The 19743-nt window shown below is 40.9% G+C and overlaps 1 protein-coding gene across 1 annotated transcript; it reads right to left on the reverse strand.

The window, feature by feature from the left end:
* Positions 1-1272: 1272 nt before the first annotated feature.
* On the reverse strand, positions 1273-19130 carry FCGR1A (Fc fragment of IgG receptor Ia). Its single transcript, XM_007950992.1, has 6 exons — positions 19100-19130; positions 18710-18730; positions 17463-17717; positions 3869-4120; positions 2455-2739; positions 1273-1598 (listed from the first exon to the last, which is right to left on the reverse strand). The coding sequence occupies exons 1-6, from the start codon at positions 19128-19130 to the stop codon at positions 1273-1275; spliced, it is 1170 nt and encodes a 389-aa protein (XP_007949183.1).
* Positions 19131-19743: the final 613 nt, after the last annotated feature.

A 19743-nucleotide genomic window follows, 5' to 3' on the forward strand; every position in this document is an offset into this window, starting at 1 on the left:
ATATCTCTTGATTTTACCTAAGCTTTTAGTGGAATCTTATTCACATATTTCAGTTTTATCTCAATTGTGTTACAGAGTAGCAAGGAAAATCTCTTGTGTTCAAACTAGAGCCTGAGTGAGAAATCAGTGTATCCTGAAGCTAGTTAGTAATCATCCAGAAAACAAATGACTCAAATCAATCTCTGCAAGTAAGAGTTGGAGATTTAAAAAAAAAAAAAAAAAAAAAATATTGTGATTTGGGTGAAAGTTTACAGAGCAAATTCATCTTCCACACAGCGGTTCACTTTGTCTCATGACATTGACTGCAATCTCCCACAACGCCACAGCTCCCTTCCCACTCTCTCCCCATAGCCACCTCTTCCCTGTGTCCTTCCCTCCCATGAACTCCTGCCCCCCCAGCTGTCTTCCTGTGTACACACAGCACTTCTGTTCTCCCATGATTGATCTCCAGAGCTGGAGCTTTTTGATACTACTGCCCCTCACCACTTGCAGTTTCTCCCTTGCAGTGCCACACTTGGAGATCTGGGTTTAACTGATAAGGAAAGCAGTAGTTACATTCTACTTCCCTGTAAGGCAGGGGCCTGGGACAGAGAGTCAGGACCTCCGGTGTCTCTGGATACAGAGCAGTTTTGAGACAGCCTTAAATGAAAAGAAGATAATAATGCATCCAGTTCTCATTGTGAGTTGCTGCTTTTTATCTCTATCTCTTTAAGAAGTGTGGAAGCATTCCCTGCTAGTATGCTCAAAGAGCAAGGATGTGATTATCCTGAGGACCTCAAGCGGGAGCCCTCTCATTTACACAGACTCTCAGAAGTCAGTTTTAAGTTCTATTTCCTCTTTCTTTTTGGTCTGTACTCTTCCCTCTTATCTCCTTTCTATTCATTCATTCTCTCTCTCTCTCTCTCTCTAATTCTGTCCTTATCTCTGTCTTAATTTCTGGGACATTTGTATACATTTACCTTTTCACTCTGACCTCAGAAATATATTACTACTTTCTAAAAAAAAAAAAAAAAAATTTAATGTGATTCGGGTGCAAATTAGGAATATATTACTTCTTGAGCTACCTTTTAGGATAATCAGGCTGGGCTTGACTTCTGAATTTTATAAATTTTTGTTTGGAGTAGCTCTCACTTCAAATCATCCCTGATTACCGAGTTTATCTTGGCTATAGTCAGTTCATTTATTTGTTAGTCAGATGCCATGAGACTTACAGTTCTAGTTTCTTTCAATTTTTGGATGTGTGTGCCCTGACACTTCCACAGAGAGGAAGGGTTAGGGGACTGTCTGGATCTGTGGCACCCACTGAGCTCCTGCTATTGCTGCTCTCTCTCCTCGGGCTTTTGGTCTTGGCCTTTCTTGCAGCGATTGTTCTTTTTCTTTCTGACACTCCACGTCTTCCTCTGGAGATCTGTCTCTTTGAAGGTAAGAAGTTCCCTCTTCCCTATAGCCAGAAGCCAAAGAGATTTCTAAATTCCATTTTTTCTTCCTTCGGAATTCCTTTTGTATTGTCACACAGAGAACAGTATCCACCAAAAATGTTATTCCCATTGCCAGATAGAAAAAGACCTGATACCAGACGAGAATTGGTGACTGGAGACCTGGAAAAGAAAAAAAAAAAGATAAAGATAAAAGATACTACTTAAAAACCAGTGGATTCCAACTGAGATATGTTGGAAGACAAGGTTGACTGAGACTTTCTGATACGCCTGTGCCAAATGGAGGTGCTGGTAATTTCATAGGACAGGAAGGAGGTACCTCCAGCTGGTTATATAGTGTTTAGACAAGAGGGCAGACTCCTTGCAAGAGCTTCATTGCGAGGGCCCAGTCAGTAGACTTACTCCTTAGTTTCAGAGACAACTGCTGTCTTTATGCCATTAAATGCTTGAGCTGAATTTGAACTGTTTGAACAAAGTTTTTGTTCTGGAGCTCACAATCCCTTCAGCTTTGTTAAAAATAGATACTTGAGCAGGTAGAAATGGGTAACCCACAAAACTGCTATCTCATCAACCCACCAAGTGGGCTCTTTAAAGCAGGGACTGTACTTGAGTGTCTTTATATCCCTAGGATCATGGCAACAGATAGGAGGAATTCAAAATACTGTTGGTGAAGGAGAGGGTAAGAGGGAGGAAGGAGAGAACGAGAGAGAGAGGGATGGAAAAGAGACAGAAGAAAGACAGGGAGAGAGAGAAGATACAGAAAAGAAAAAAAGAAAAGGAAGGAAGGAGAAAGGAAATAGAGGAATAAAAGGAAAAGAAAAGAAAGGAAATTTAATGAAGTTTGTGAGGAGAAGAGTGAAGTTCTGAATCAAGGATGGAAAGGCCTGTACATGGGCTTTTCCTGAAGAGCTCTCTTCCTCCTTGCTGGGCCATGAATCCCCTTGAACAAATCTCATCCTCATGAAAGAGAAGGGAACACCTTCTCCTGTGTCAGTCAGTTCCCATAATTCTCACTCACCAAGCACTTGAAGCTCCAACTCAGGGCTGCGCTTAATGACATTTCCATCTTCTGTGGCTGCTTCACATGAGTACGACCCAGAATCTTCTCTGTTAGCAGTTAGTATGTGATATTCAGAGGATGTGATCCTGCTTTTCAGGGTCTTGCTGCCCACGTAGAAGGAGAAATAAAGCTGCAAACCAGGCCTCTGTGGGAGCAACTTTGTTTCACAGCTCAGGTTTACTGGCTTCCCCTCTAGGAGGGGGAATGACAAGGATGCTCTCAGCACTGGAGCTGGAAATAGCTCTAAAGAGAAAGTTGACAGGGGATAGGATTGCCTTCTTCAGCATCAAGGTTCTTCTTTATAACAGATAACCTCCACCCTCAGGAAACTTCCTGCCCCTGGAGAAGGCATCTATAGACAATTTCCAGCAAAGATGCATTTCTTGAGTTTTCCCATAGACATAATTACCATCTCCAGCTTGCTCAGACCTTACTGGGGAGAATACCTCTATACATCCCATGCTTCCTTAAATGGCCATAACCAAAAATCCAAACGAAACTCACTGCCATCGAGTTGGATCCAACTTATAGTGACCCCTTCTTGGGTTACCAAGGCGGTATCTCTACAGAAGTAGATTGCCCAATCTTCTGGGGAGTGGCTGGTGTGTTTGCACCACCAGCCCTCTGGTTAGCAGTCAGATGCCTTAGGCACTATGCCACCAGAGCTCCCCTAAATGGCCATGGTATGTATCATGATCATTCTCATCTGGCAGTGGTCAATCAAACTGGACAGTGACTCATATACTAGTCAGTTCACTGACTTATATTACTTGTGTTCCTGGCTTAAAAGATAATCTGGGACAATAATTTCTTTCCTACAGGAATTAACTAAGAGACAGAAAAAAGTTGCTAATGGTTGGTGATTACAGGGGGAAAGACCCTGAAAGAGTGAGGTCTAAGACCATGTGCAAACTGGATCAGGGGAGCTGATCAGTTAGCAAATGCTCAGACAGAAGTGGGACCATATTGTCCCTGAGAGACAGACAGAAAGTATAACCAATTTCTGATGCCTTCCTGGTTTGTAGTTCTGTGAAACTTTCATGAGATTTCATTGGGTTACTTTCCAATAACTTTCCTAGCTACCTTCAGTGAATCTCTATTCCTTGCAACTAAAATAAAACTGATGAAATGAATCATCACATTGCCTTGGCCTCAGTATTAGCTCCTGGGATTACTGTTGGGGTATTGTGGTATACTGGAAAGAGCAGTGGACTGGGACACAGAAGACCTCAGTTTTAGTCTTGGCCCAGTCATTGGTTATTGGGTGGCTTTCAGGAAACTGGTTTTTATATTGAAGTGATGAGTTTACCTGATTTACTATTCTCCCTCTAGGCCTTACAATTATGTCTCTATGACTGGTAAGCTCTTATACCTTTCACAGCGATAGATACTCCTGCTGACGTGTATTTCTCCTTTCCCATGGCTGAGCAGTGATAGGTGCCGTTGTGACTCAGGTCGGTTTTCAGAATGGTGAGTTGAGAGTTGTGAGGAAAAAACTTAAAGGCTTTGTCATTTTGATAGAAAATCACATTGTATACCATCTTATTCTTCCAGCCATGACATCTCAAGGCCAGAGGTTCTCCTTCAGTGAGGACTCGGCTAGAGACCTGGAGTAGCAGCCAGTCTGAAAAATGTGGATCCAAAATGTTTGTCAATAGTGGAGGAGATACAGGGATCCCAAAGCTTTGCCCAGACACTATCTTTTTCTTGTTATAACATTCTAGCTTCAGAGCGCTGCTGAATCTGAAACCCATGTCCCATTCCTAAAATATTTTTAGCTTTGTTGTTGTTATTACGTGCCATCAAGTCGGATCCGACTCATAGCGACCCCTCCTTGGGTTTCCAAGGCAGTATCACTACAGAAGTAGATTTCCCCATCTTCCTTCCAAGGAGTGGGTGGTGGATTTGAACCACCAGCCCTCTGGTTAGCAGTCAAGTGCCTTAGCCAGTATGCTACCAGAGCTCCCATTTTTAGCTTTGGTGGGAAGAAAAATAATCTTTCACCAGCAGCCAGACACACAACCTCTTCCACACCTCAAAAGTTGGTTGGGACAAAAACAGTTTACTGTATGTGGTAGGCAGAATTCTAAGATGACCTCAATGAATCATGCCCTTATGATAATCGTCTTGAATGTGGGCAGAACCTATGACTTGCTTTTAGGCAAGAGAATATGCCAAAAGTGATGGGATGTCACTCCCATGGCTATGTTACCTAAGATCTATCTTAGCAGATTGGACTGAGAGAGTCTCCTGCTGGCTTTGAAAAACCGAGCTGCCATGTTGGGAGAGGGCCTGTGAGAGGGCCATGTGTCAGGAAACTGCCAGTCTCTAGGATCTGCAAGTGCCCCCTGGCTAACAAGGAAGTGAGGACCTCAGTCCGATAACTGAAAGGAACTGAATTCTATCAATGACCACATATGCTTGGAAGAGTTCCACAAAGGAACACAATGTGGGGGGTGTCAAGCTTAATTGGGATAACATGCTACACAAAATATTGTTCTATATCGCACTTTGGTGATTAGCAACTGGCGTCTTAAGAGCTTGTGAACAGCCATCTAAGATACAACAACTGGTCTCTTCTCATCCAAAGCAAAGAGATATGAAGAAAATGAAAGACATGTGGAAACAATTAGTCCAAGGAACTAGTGGACCATGTGAATCTCAGCCTACATGACCCTGAGACCAGAAGAACCAGATGGTGCCTGGTTACCACTGTCAGCCTCTCAGAAAGGAATCAAAATAGGAGATCCTGGGCAGAGTGGGATAAAAATATATAACAAAACTTAACCGTAAAAAAGATCAGGATTACTGGCCTGGTAGAAATTGGTGAAACTCCTGAGACTCTGGACACTAGTCACCCTCTGGCCTGGAATTGAACTCACCCCTGTAGCTTCCAGACAAACAATTGTTGTTGTTATGTGCCGTCGAGTTGGCCCCAACTCATAGCGACCCCTCCTTGGGTTTCCTAGGCAGTATCACTACGGAAGTAGGATTGTCCAACCTTCCTTCTGAGGAGTGGCTGGTGGGTTTGAACTGCCAGCCTTCTGGTTAGCAGTCAAGTGCTTTAACCACTATGCTACAAGCATAAGTGGTAGACAAACAATAGATAGACCTAAAAGGTGAACAATGACACCAGGTAGGTACACTCCATAGAGCAACCAACCAGGTAATACCAGAAGGGCCATATTTGCACAGGGAGATAGCTCAGAGGGCAGGAATGCATAGGAAAGAAGGACACAGGGAAAAGGTAACCACAAGGAGGAAATGGGAAGAGAGCTGTTACATTATGGGGATTGCAATCAACGTCATGAAACAAAATGTGTATGAACTGTTGTGTAGAAGATGAATTTGCTCTGTAAACTTTCACCCAAATCACAATTAAAAAAAAAAAGAAAGAAAGAAAGGAACACGAGGCAGTCAACACCTTGATTGCAGCCTTGTGAGACCCTGAGCAGAACACCCCGTTGAGCTGTGCCTGGACTCCTGACCATGGAAACCATGAGACAATAAATGTATGCTGTTCTTTTAACTGCGAAATTGGTAATTTGTAGCATAGCAATAAAACACTAATGCACTCTAACTCCTGATACATTTGTTAATGGAACCACACATATTAAGATAAACATACAAATTGCAAACATATCCAGATGTGTATACCATACTAAATTGATAGGAATGCCCAGATATATGCAGATCAGTGTCAGTCAGTGAAAACAAGCTCTGAGTCAAATGGGGCCTCCCTTTAGATGTGCACCTCTGCACATAACCAAAAAGGCTTCCTCTACTTTTTCCTTTTCTGAGGGCAGTTGGTTTGGATGAATAAGCATAAAGTTCTTAGAAGGGAAAGGAAGAGCAGAGACAGTAGTGGTCTCCTCCAGAACCTATCTAAGAATGGAAGTCATTTGTAGTGCCATTTACAGCATAACTTTTATAGTCTTGGTGCTGCCATAGTGCTTCCAAATATATCTAATATTTTCCCTTGTTCCTATCCCAATTGAGGGGTGCTCAAAGACTACACTACCCAAACAAATACCTTTGCTGCATGTTCCAGCCCGCCTTCCTCCCTGGAAGTTAGACAAAGGCTTTTCTTTGCCAGAACAGTGTTTTGAATGATGAGTAGAAAGTCACTAGGTAGGCAAGTGAGGAGCTCTGTTAGTATAGTGCCTAAGACATCTGACTGCTAACTGGAAGGCTGGTGGTTCAAACCCACCAGCTACTCCTTGGAAGGAAGACTGGGCAATCTACTTCTGAAGTGATATTGCCTTGGAAACCTCAGTGGCAGTCAGAGAGAGGTGGGCAAGTCAGAGAAGAACATTTTAAGTAGAGAGAACCATATGTTTTCTTTCTATGGCTTTTCATGGCAATGTGAAACAGCATGCTGTGTCAAGAGAATTGTAAATATTTTACTGCAAGGGAATATATTATAGGGCATTTCATCAAATGAGATTAAGTGAAACTATTTTGCAGACATAAAGAGCTAGGGAAAAAATGAGTTATTTCTGTTATTACTTCATAGGATTGTTGTAAGAACAAAACAACTATATGTGAACAGTAATGTTGCATTATAAGTTGAAAAGGCATTACTCAATAATTCTACTAAGATATACTGGCCGTAGCTTTATCATGGCAGATAGTAGAAAATGTGATTTTAATTCATCTTGTTAGAACTATTTATGACTTAGGCAAAAAGCTGACTTCTGCCACCTGAATTCCACAGAAAGATATGCTGAATAAAATATAACCAAGAATTGTTTTTTTGTTGTTGTTATTTGCCGTCAAGTCGGTCCCGACTCATAGCGACCCCTCCTTGGGTTTCCGAGGCAGTATCACTATGTAGGATTGCCCAACCTTCCTTCCGAGGAGTGGCTGGTTTAGGTGAACTCAAAGAAAGAGAAATTCCCATATGCCCATTAGCAGAGATAGAAATTTAAGCTGGATTGGGAAGGCTTGAGCTGATACTTCACCTATCAGGACTTTGGACTCAGAAACTGGTGAGTCCAGATGGGTGCTAGGGCTCTAACACCCACTTGGCAATAGCAAGTGTGATGCAAGAGGGGTGTGTGTGTTGGAATTGATGCCTTATTCTAGACACTCAAGGAGGCTTCATTGAAAAGAAACTAGAAACTCTAGGAAACTTTAACCACCATTCTAAAAAAAGTTTGCAAGGCAGCTTGTTGTCTGATTAAGATTGTTATTGCAGGAAAAACAGGAAATTGGGAAAAAAAAAAAAAAAAACCTAAGCTGGTTTTTACACAAGGTCTCTGGTAGCATAGTGCCTAAGGCTCTTGACTGCTAACCAGAAGGCTTTTGGTTCAAACCCACCAGCCGCTCCTCGGAAGGAAGGCTGGGCAATCTACTTCCCTAGTGATATTGCCTCGGAAACCCAAGGAGGGGTCGTTATGAGTCAGGTCCGACTGGATGGCACACAACAACAACAACAACAACAACTCAAGCTGAGAAAGTAAAACATAATATCCATTCATACATTGAAACCTTTACAGCTAAGGCCAAAAAAAGTCCAAGGGACATTTTGTTAAGATATTTTACAACTTATAGTTCACAGAACTCTGGCGGAGGGATAAACTCAAATAGAACTATAATAAAAAGTTACAAAACACATGAAGATGAAAACTGCCATGGGGGAGAATCAGCAAATGGAACAAATTGAATTTTTACTCCAAGAACTGGAAATTTCAGATACTTAGAAATACTGCAAACATGTTTAATATGATATATGTATTGAAGGAGTAGAAATCATAAGGAAAGAATGTGATTGTATGAAAAAAGGAAAAGCAGAATAGAAAAAATTATGAAAAATACATTTATTGAAATTAAAGATTCCGTGAGTGAGTTAAAGATAAGATTAGGCACAGAAAAGAGAGAATAATTTCACCAGACAGTAGACCTGAAGAAATGACCAGAATAAATCTGAAGTGGTTATAAGCAGTCCAGAGAGAATAAAGAGAGGGATAAGAGGGAATATTTGAAAGGATAATAGCTGATAATTTTCTGAAATTGAAGAAAGACATGAGTGAGCAAATTGCAGAATCATACAAACAAACTCATTGCCATAGAGTTGGATCCCACTCATAGCGACCCCTACTTGGGTTTCTGAGGCAGTATCACTATGGAAATAGACTGCCCAACCTTCCTTCCAAGGAGTGGCTGGTGGGTTTGAACGCCAGCCTTCTGGTTAGCAGTCAACTGCCTTAGGCACTATGTCACCAGAGCTCTCTACAGAATTGTACAGGGAGACAATATCAAAAGAACTAAAACCCACTGCCATCAAATCAATTCTGACTCATAGCAACCCTATGGGACAGGGTAGAACTGCTGCATAGGCTTCCCAAGGCTGTAAATCTTTACAGAAGCAGATTGCCTCATCTTTCTCTCACAGCTACTGGTGGGTTCAAACTGAAAACCTTTTGGTTCGCACCCAAATGCCTTAACCACTGTGCCACCAGAGCTCCTAGAGGGACAGTAAAGAGGAAAAAAATGAAGATGGGAAAAAGGAAAAGCAAATAATGAATGACAAATACAAAATAATATAGAAATAAGTTAAAAATTTGTATTTATAGTAAATGTAAACATTAAAAATACATATTAAAAGGCAATTTTAGATTGGATTTTAAAAATCCACTTATACATTCCTTATCAGTTACATCTATGTATGTTATATACATGTGTATATATGCACATATATACATATATGTATAACATGTATAAGTTATATAAATTACATATGAAAACACAGATGAAGGTTGGAAATGGAAGGAAAATAATTTTTCAAGTAAATACTATCCAAAAAAATCCTAATATATTCAAAAAAGAATGAATAATATAGGGAACTATTTGTTCCTTTGTATATTCTTGTTGTTATGTGCCATCGAGTTGGACCCGACTCATAGCAACCCCTTCTTGGGTTTCTGAGGCAGTATCACTACGGAAGTGGATTGCCCAAGAAGTGTCTTCTAAGTCATTAGAATGTGTTTACAGTTTCAGAATTGACTCACCCCCTCCTCTCACTTCCTAAATATATAAAGCTTTGAGCTTATATTTGTTGTCTGCTGATTCTCTCTCATGGCAGTTTGCTTCTTCATATGCTTTTATAAGTTTTTATTATAGTCTACTTGGAATATTCCCTCCAGCAGAGTTCTGTAGTAAAGTATTTTAACAAAGGGTTTCTTGGGTTTTTTTTTTTGGCCAGAAAACCTAATGACCTAGCCTCAAAATATCTAAAGCAAAAATTACAAGGGAAAATGAATATATCCATAAATAAAATGGAAAATTTTTAACATACCACCATCAGAAACTGTCAAAACACTAGGAATATTATAAAATATTTAAATGATACAATTAATAGAGTTAATTTATGTCTAAAAAAATGTTGTACCTTAGAAAAAGAAAATTCATGTCATTTCCAAGCATATTTGCAGTGGTTATAAAACTTGACCATGCACTAAGCCAAGGGACAATTTTTACAAGTATCAAGGAACTGCTATCACATTTACCACAAATTCTGACCAAAATGCCATGAAATTAGAAATAAGTAACAAAAAGCTACCCTCCAAGAACATTTATAAATAACTCATGAATAAATGAAATAATGAGAGTTAATGTAATTGAATCCTCCACTGCTAACTTAAAAACAAACAAACAAAAACCAAATCACTGCAGTGAAGTCAATTCTGACACATAGCAAGGCAGTAAATACGGAAGTAGATTGCCCCATCATCCTTCCACAGAGCAGCTGGCGGGTTTAGAACTGGCAGCCTTCTGGTTAGCAGTCAAATGACTTAGGTACTACACTACCAGAGCTCCTTCCACTGCTTACTGTTGTTGTTATGTGCCATCGAGTCGGACCTGACTCATAGCAACCCCTCCTTGGGTTTCCGAGACAGTATCACTACGGAAATAGATTGCCCCATCTTCCTTCTGAGGAGCGGCTGGTGGGTTTGAACTGCCAGCCTTCTGGTTAGCAGTCAAGTGCCTTAGGCATTAAGCTACCAGAGCTTCCACTGCTCCCACTGCTTACTAGTGGTGGCAAAACATTTAAACAATAAGGCACAGAGATCACCAACCTCCAAAACTGATGCAGTGGAATTAAGAACTTCTCATAAAAGAAAACAAAACAAAGCAAGCAAACAAACAGAAAAAAAAACTCCAACATAATAAGATAGGGAGAGAACATTTTCAACACTTGAAAAAGGACTCATATCCAGAATATATGTTACAAGTGAATAGTGAAAAGGCAGACAACGAATAGAAGAATTGACAAAACGACTTGAATAGGTACTTTACAAAAGAGGATATCCAAATAGCAAATATATAAAGACATGTTCAATATCATTAATCATCAGGGAAATGCAAAGTAAAACTACAATGTAATGCTACTAAACATCACCAGAATGTATAAAATTAAAAATAAAGAAAACATCTAGCATTGACGATGATGGGGAGCAACCGGAACCCTCATATTCTGCTGACAGCAATATCTCCTAAAGCTGAACTTACGTATACTGTGTGACCTGGCAATTCTACTCCGAGGCATATTCCAAAAAATACATGTACATATGTGTGCCAAAAGATGTATAAAAATGTTTATAGAAGCACTATTTGCAACAGGCCAAAATTGGGACAATTCACTAGTTCATCAGTTGTTGTCAGGCGCTGTTGAGTCATCTCTGACTCATAGCAACTGCATGTACAACAGAATAAAACACTGCCCAGTCTTGTGCCAGTCTCACGATCCTTGCTATATCTGAGCTCATTGTTGCAGCCACTGTATTAATACATCTTGTTGAGGGCCTTCCCCTTTTTTGTTGACCCTCCACTTTACCAAGCATGATATCCTCCAGGGAATGGGTCCTTCTGACAACATGACCAAAGTAGGTGAAACGAAGTCTGGCCATTCTCTCTTCCAAGGAGCATTCTGGCTGCATTTCTTCCAGGATACATTTGTTAGGTTTTGTTTGTTTGTTTGTTTGTTTTTGTTTTTTTACACCAGTCCATGGTACTTTCAGTATTCTTCACCAACACTACAACTCAAAAGCATCAACTTTTCTTCAGTCTTCCTTATTCATTGTCCAGCTCTCATATGTATATGAGGCTATTGCAAATACCATGGCTTGGGTTGTTGTTGTTGTTATGTGCCGTCGAGTCGGCCCCGACTCATAGCGACCCCTCCTTGGGTTTCCGAGGCAGTATCACTACGGAAGTAGGATTGCCCAACCTTCCTTCCGAGGAGTGGCTGGTGGGTTTGAACCGCCAGCCTTCTGGTTAGCAGTCAAGTGCTTTAGCCACTATGCTACCAGAGCTCCTTGGCTTGGGTTAGGTGTACCTTAGTCTTCAAGGAGACATCTTTGCTCTTGACACTTAAAAGAGGTCTTTTGCAACAGATTTGTCCCAAACAATACATTGTCTGATGTCTTGACTGCTGCCTTCATTGGTGTTGATTGTAGAACCAAGTAATAAGAAGTCTTTGACAACTTCTATCTTTTCTCCATTTATTGTGATGCTGCTCATTGGTCCAGCTGTGAGGATTTTTGTTTTCTTTTATTGAGGCGTAATCCATACTGCATACTGTAGTCTTTAACCTTCATCAGTAAGTGCTTCAAGTCATCTTCACTTTCAGCAAGCAAAGTTGTGTTGTCTGCATATCGCAGGTTGTTAATGAGTCATCCTCCAATCCTGATGGCATGCTCGTCTTCATATAGTCCAGCTTCTCAGATTATTTGCTCGACATACAGATTGAATAAATAAGGTGAAAGGATACAACCTGACACACTCGCTTCCTGATTTTAAACCATGCAGTATCCTCTTGTTTTGTTTGAACAATAGCCTCCTGGTCTATGTACAGGTTCCTTATAAGTACAATGAAGTGTTCTGGAATTCCCATTCTTCTCAATGTTACCCATAATTTGTTATGATCCACACACTTGAATGTTTGTGCATAGTCTATAAAACACAAGTTAACATCTTTCTGGTATTCTTTGCTTTCAGCCAAAATCCATCTGACATCAGCAATGATATCCCTCGTTCCATGTCCTCTTCTGAATCCAGCTTGCATTTCTGGAAGTTCTCTGTCAATATGCTGCTACAACCATTTTTGAATTATCTTCAGTAACATTTTACTTGTGTGTGATATTAATGATATTGTTCCATAATTTCCACATTCTGTGGGATCACCTTTCTTGGAAGGGGTACAAATATGGATCTTTTCCAGTCAGTTTGCCAGGTAGCTGTCTTCCAAATCTCTTGGCATAGCCGAGTGAGTAGCTCCAGAGCAACATCCATTTATTGAAACATCTCAATGGGTATGCTGTCAATCCCTGGAGCCTTGTTTTTTGCCAATTCCTTCAGTGCAGCCTTGCCTTCTTCCTTTAAAACCATTGATTCTTAATCATATGCCACCTCCTGAAACGGATGGACATTGACCAATTCTTTTTGTACAGTGACTCTGTGTATTCCTTCCATCTTCTTTTGATGTTTCCTGCATCATTCAGTATATTGCCCATAGAATCTTTCAATGTTGCAACTTGAGGCTTAATTTTTTCTTAGTTCTTTCAGCTTGCAAAATGCCCAGCGTGTTCTTCCCTTTTGGTTTTCTGACTCTAGGTCTGCACATTTCATTACAATAATTGACTTGTCAATTGACTTTGTCAGTTCATCAGTAGAATGTATTAATATAAAGTATTACACAGTAAAGAGGACAAATGAACTACAATTTCACTACAGGTTTGAATCTCACAGTCAAAATATTGAGAAAAAGAAGCCTGACAAAAGAGGACATATTTTACCATATTGTATCTATTGATATGAAGTTCAAAAACTGGCAAAAACCTATGGTGTTAGAAGTCCATCTTGGGAATGGTGACTAAAAACTGTCCAGTTTCTGGGGTTTTGGTAATGTTATATTTCTTAATATGAGCGGTTTATGAAAATTCACTAGAGGGTGCATTATGATTTGTTGTCTGTATGTTACACATCAATAAAAATTCACCTTAAAATATAGTGTAAAAAGACATTATTCTCAATAAGTCACCTATACTGAGGGTTTAAAGTCTATGAAGAGGCAAGGAAAAATGGCCTCTTTCCACCTCTAACCCATATTTTGTCACTCGGGCCAAGACATACCTCTGCTTCTGCTCAAACAACACAAAGTCTCTTGTTAAAACAGCCCTTCTAAACTCTTTATCCAAGGGATTGATTTCCAGGGGTCTAAAGAACACATGAGGAACACCTATCATTCCCTTTGACATTGACATTTCTTTAGCTAACATATATTTCCTCACAAAGCAAGCTCTCACTGAAAACCAAAACCACTGCCACTGCCATCAAGTCAATTCTGACTCACAGTGACCCCCACTGGATTTTCCTGGTGGCAAATCTTTACAGAGGAGCTCTTACAGAAGTAGATTGCTCCATCATCCTTCCATGGAGCACTGGTAGGTTTGAACTGCCAACCTTCTGGTTAGCAGTCAAATGCCTTAGGCACTGTGCTACCAGAATTCCTTAAAGCAACCTACTAAGCAGAAATATAAAGAGCTCTGGTGGTGTAGTGCATAAGACATTTGACTGCTAACCAGAAGGCTGGCGGTTCATACCTACCAGCCACTCCTTGGAAGGAAGACTGGGCAATACACTCTTGTAGAGATACTGCCTTGGAAACCCAAGGCAGGGTCTCTATGAGTCAGACCTGACTCGATGGCAATGAGTTAGAGGCAGAAATATAATTCTGCCTCCATTATGGGTTAACTTTTGCATTCAACTATAAAAAAGTGTTAGGTCTTTGCTTCTCAAATAACTGAATAATCCATTTGGATAATTTGCCCTGAACAATGAAACATTTTTATAAAGTATTGAAATCTCCATCTCTTGCCAAATAAAAACTATTTACAGATTTTAAGTGAATTTTTTTCCCCTCTGCATCTACTCATCAAAGTTTAAAACACTAAGTCTCACACTAATTCCATGTCCAGAATTTTATTGTACAGATAGACTGTGAAATGTGCCCCAGGCTATATGTAGAAAGATATTTATTGCAATATTGCTTATAAAAGCAAAAGAATGAAAACATCCTAGACTAATAGGAAGAATGGTTAAATCAATTATGCTACAAAAAAAAAAGAAAAAGAAAAAAAACCCAAACCCACTGCCATTAAGTCAATTCTGACTCATAGTGACCCCCTTTGGGTTTCCGAGGTGGTAAATCAAAACAGAAGTAGATGGCTCAGTCTTCCTTCTGTGGAATGGCTGGTAGTTTTGAACCACCAATTTTCTGGTTGGCCTTAGGCACTACACAACCAGAGCTCCTTCAATTATGGTACTAAACTCACTGCCATTGAGGTGCATCTGATTCAGAGTGACCTGTCTTTGGGTTTCTGAGGCGGTAGCACTACAGAAGTAGATTGCCCAACCTTCCTTCTGGTTAGCAGTCAAATGCCTTAGGCATTAAGCCACCAGAGCTCCCTTGATTATGTACAGCATATTTTAAAAGTATGAGGTAGCTCTCTATGGATGTAAACAGATGAGATATTTAATGCTATGTGTTAACTTAGGAGCTCTGGTAGCATAGTGCCTTAGGCACTTGACTGCTAACCAGAAGGCTGGAGGTTCAAACCCACCAGCCACTCCTTGGAAAGAAGGTTGGGCAATCTACTTCCGTAGTGATACTGCCTTGGCAACCCAAGGAGGGGTCACTATGAGTCGGGGCTGACTCCACAGCACATAACAACAACAAACAATGTGTTAACTTGGCTAGGCCATCCTTCTCAGTAGTTTGGCAGATATTATGTAATCATCCTTCATTTTGTGATCTGATGTGAGCAACCAATCAGTTAAAAGGGTGTTCCCTCAGGGGTGTGGCCTGCCTCCAGCATATAAATAGATGTCCTGGCAAAGTTCCCTCCTTTTTTCTCAACCTTGCACTCTACTCACCTGACCTCTGGTACTTGGGAGGTAGCCTGCAGAAGTCTCTGGCCTGCTGCTGGAGAAGATTTTGTATTCCTCAACTCTCCACAACCCCATGAGCCAACAGAGGCCTCCAGCCTGCTGCCTGACCTGTAGATTTTTGGTTCATTAACCCCTGCAACCACATGAGTCAGCAGAGGTCTTCAGATGGTTACCTGATCCACAGATTTGGGACTTGCCTGTTTCTACTATTGCTTGAGCCATTTTTTTCACAATTACATGAGCCACTTCCTTGAACTAAATTTCTCTTTATGTGTATTTATATATGCTTCACTAGTTTTGGTCTTCTAGAGAATCCAGATTAAGAGAACAGAGAACAACTCTCTAAGATATTTAAACGATAAAAGTAAGGTATAGAACAGTATGTAAAGTATTATACAAGCCAGGATTAAAAAACAAAATTCATTTAACAATTCTTTCTTCTGTGAGTTGGAATCAACTCGATGGCAGTGAGTTTGGTTTGAGTTTTGGTTCTTTCTGTGGAAGGTGACTTTGGGACTGGGGGTTTGGGGTGAGAAGGAGACTTTTCATTGATCATTATTGTATATTTCTCTGAGTTATTATTTACTATGTGCAGGCAGAATTTATTATTATTATTATTATTGTGCTTTGGGTAAAAGTTTACAGAGAAAATTCACTTTCCATACAGCAGTTCACACAAGTTGTCTCATGACACTGACTACAATTTACCCCAATGCCACAGCTCCCCTCCCACTTCCTCCTGATAGTTACCTCTTCCCTGTGTCCACCCCTCCATGCACTCCTCCCCCTGAGCTGTCTCCCTGTGCATAAACAGCCCTTCTTTCTCCCATAATTATTCTCTCCAAGGAGTGTATCTACCTCAGGTAAATGTTCAACCCATATGCCTGTCTTTTGTTTGGCTGGAAGCCACAGGTGTGGGTTCAATTCCAGACCTGAAGGGCAGCTAGGGGCCCTAGTTTCAGTGGTTCCACCAGGCTCTCTCAGACCAGCAAACCTGGTCCTCCCCCCCTTTTTTTTTCTAAATGACTTTGAGTTTTGTTCCACATTGTTCTCCCTCTCTATCCAGGATCTCCTACATAGATATCCCTCTGAATGGTTGACAGTGATAGCCAGACACCATCTAGTTCTTCTGGTCTCATAGCCATATAGGCTGAGGATTGCATGGTGTACCAGTCACAAGGACTAATTGTTTCCATGAATCTTTGATTTTCTTTATTCTTCTTTGCTCTGGACGAGGAGAGACCCATTGTTGCATCTAGATGGCTGCTCACAAGCTTTTAAGATCCCAGTCACTGATCACCAAAGTAGGAGGTGGAACAATGTTTTGTGTACTATGTTATGCCATATGAACTTGATGTCCCCTGAGACTGGTCCTGAGTGCACAGGTTCAACTACTCGCTCCCTCAGGGTAGCTGGCTGTGACCAAGAAGTGACTACAAACTTGTCCCTTGTCAGCTCTACTATACCCCTGGGAATTCTTATAAAACATACAAATACACTTGTAGAACCATTGTCAGGCAGAAATTTTTTCAACAACAAAAAATTCAAAATGATAAAATCTTAGCACCTGAGTTTCCCTTTTGTTGTTGTTGCTGTTGAGCTAAATCTGTCCCATGGAGACCCATGTGTGCAGAGTAGAACTGCGTGCAGCGTAGAACTGCGTGCAGCGTTATCAAAGCTGGGACCTTCCAGAAGCAGATCGCTGAGTCTTTTTTCAGGGGAGCCACTAGGTGTGTTTGAAGTGCCAACCATTAGGCTAGTAGTTGAACACTTAACCATCTGCACCAGCCAGCCAGCCACCTGAGTTTTACGCTAGACACCCTACCCACTTAGGGTTCTATTGGGGCACAGTTTAAGAACCTGATGCAATGTTTAATTTTACCTGGTATCTACATAGGGGCTAGACTCATACTTAGATCAATCAACATACTCATTCAGCACCCAGGAAGGAGAAAATGGAAAGGAAAACCTTGTGCTTTCCAGCCCTCCTTCTCCATACCATACTTACTTACCTCTGTGGATTTCCAGCTGTACAGGGTCACTTGGCACTGAGAGACCTGTCTGGCACTTGTATTCGCCACTGTCATTGATGCTGGCAACAGTGAAGCTGTATGTGGGTGTCAGGGTCTGAATGGCTGAGCCGTTGTGAAACCACTGGGTAGAGTTGTCTCCAGGCAGACTCAGCCCCTCACACCACAAAGTTACATTTTCATCTTGGAACACATTAAGCCACGGAGGGGATAAGGTGATCACTGCCTTTCTGGGGTCTGGTTGGGAATGTTAAAATAAAATAAAATAAAAAAGTGAACGAAAGGAAAGGGCTCTGAACAATTGGTAAGGTTTTATGGAAAGCACCAGGAACAAAACTGATAAGATTATTAGAAAACAGGCAAGTGGGAATCCACAAAATCAACCATTAAGAGCATCCACACCCTGCCACAGAGAGTTTTGTTCATGTTATTAAATCCTCATCTGGATGTTGGAGATTTAAGGTTCCTAAGGATCAAATGACTAGGTCTCATTGTTGACAAGCAATGAAGCAATGTTTTAAAGTAAGGCATACCGATTGAATTATTGTCCTTGGTGCTGTACTGTCTCCAAGAGTCAACCATAGGCCTTAACTAGCATTTGCATTGGAAATGATAGTTCAAACTCCTCACTTTGGAGCCTTCAGTACCTGCCAGACTCTCTCTGAGAAGCAAAAAAGTACCCAGTTTTCTTCTAAGAGAGACTGGCTTTGAGGGATGTTGCAAAACCCAGCAAAAGTCCCTTTGTGTTTTTGCAATTCTGGCCCTTCCTGCTATTATATATACATTTAGACATTTCTTCCAAAGGTCAGGGCCCATTCAGAAAACCTTGGAAAGAAATCTGGAAAACCAAGGTTTATCAAAATCACATTCTGAATATAAGCCAGTTGCTGTAGAGTCAATTCCAACTCATGGAGACCCCAAGTGTGTCAGAGTAGAACTGTGCACCATAGGATTTTCAATGGCTGAAATTTTTTGAAGTAGATTGCCAGGCCTTTCTTCAGAGTCTCTTCTGGGTGAACTCCAACTTCCACCTTTTTGGTGAGCAGAGAGAGAGCATTCACCATTTGCACCACCCAGGACTCTACTCTGAAACAGCAGTTTTTAAAATAAATTATGACTCTTTTTCCTTTCTATCCTCTTCCTACACTCCCTTCTTCAGGTTAATGTTGCCTGTCCTTTGGAAGCAGGAATGAGATGGAGGAAGTGAAACTGAATTAAAGATCACTCACCCATTTGTCCTCCACCTGGAACTGCAAGAGACCAGAGAACAGAAACATTAGGTGGTCAGTAGGAGATGATTAGGGAGGGAGAGATAGGGAGACATAATAAATACAGACTCAGAGGGGTCAAGCTTAGGTCTCTTGAGTTTTTCCCTATCCCCTTTTCCCAAAGCAGAGCATCAGTGGAACTGAACCCAAAGGTGACTATTAACATGGGGCTTCTAGGCTTAACGCTCTTATTCTTCCCACCCTCTTGATACAATAAACACCAACAAACTATAGAAACACACACACAGTTGTCTCCATACTCTTAAATTCTAGCCCAGGATACCAAAGGAAGACCAAAAACAAAACAAAACCCTTGAATTCCTTCTAGCTACCCCTCTTGGCGCAACTTACCCCAAAGGAGCAGAGTAGTTAAAAGCCACATCTTATCTCCACAGCTGATTGGAGCAGCAGCAGTGAAATCTGTACCATGCGAGACATTGAAGAGGTTCTGCTGGGGGCTCTGGAGCCAAGATTAGAAAAGGGGAAGGAAATTGCCTCTTCTGACCACTTTCATCATCTTCCTTTTCTGGAAAATACCTCTTCAATTCTTAAAGTATGGACTTCCCATTCACATATTTATTAACCCATTTCCCCCAGTGTGAAGCTCTGATTTTTTGGGTTATGAACCTTTCAGAATCCAGAGGAGGGACTGAACTTTTATTGGCATTCTATTCTGATTACATTCTCCCTCTCCTACTTCTCTTCTTTGGAGCTAGAACATGGGAAATCTCCATTTTTATGATTTATTTAAAGCTCAGCTAATGTTCCTGCACTTGGTCATGTGAATCCAGATGCATCTAAGCCAGCCTCTCTGAGGCATATGCGGAGTTATTCATCTACAAGAGTTCCCCTAATACAAACCAGCTTCTCTCCCTCCTGGGAACACAGGTAGCACCAACCACACATTTTTGTTAAAAAAGTACATCTCCCTGAAAGTCTTTAAGAATTTTGGGTATCAGGGTTCATATCAGGTATGTAGGGATAGTACAATATTA

The sequence above is a fragment of the Orycteropus afer genome, unplaced genomic scaffold (assembly GCF_000298275.1).
Source record: "Orycteropus afer afer isolate SDZICR_OR568_19922 unplaced genomic scaffold, OryAfe1.0 scaffold00290, whole genome shotgun sequence".
Classification (NCBI taxonomy): domain Eukaryota; kingdom Metazoa; phylum Chordata; class Mammalia; order Tubulidentata; family Orycteropodidae; genus Orycteropus; species Orycteropus afer.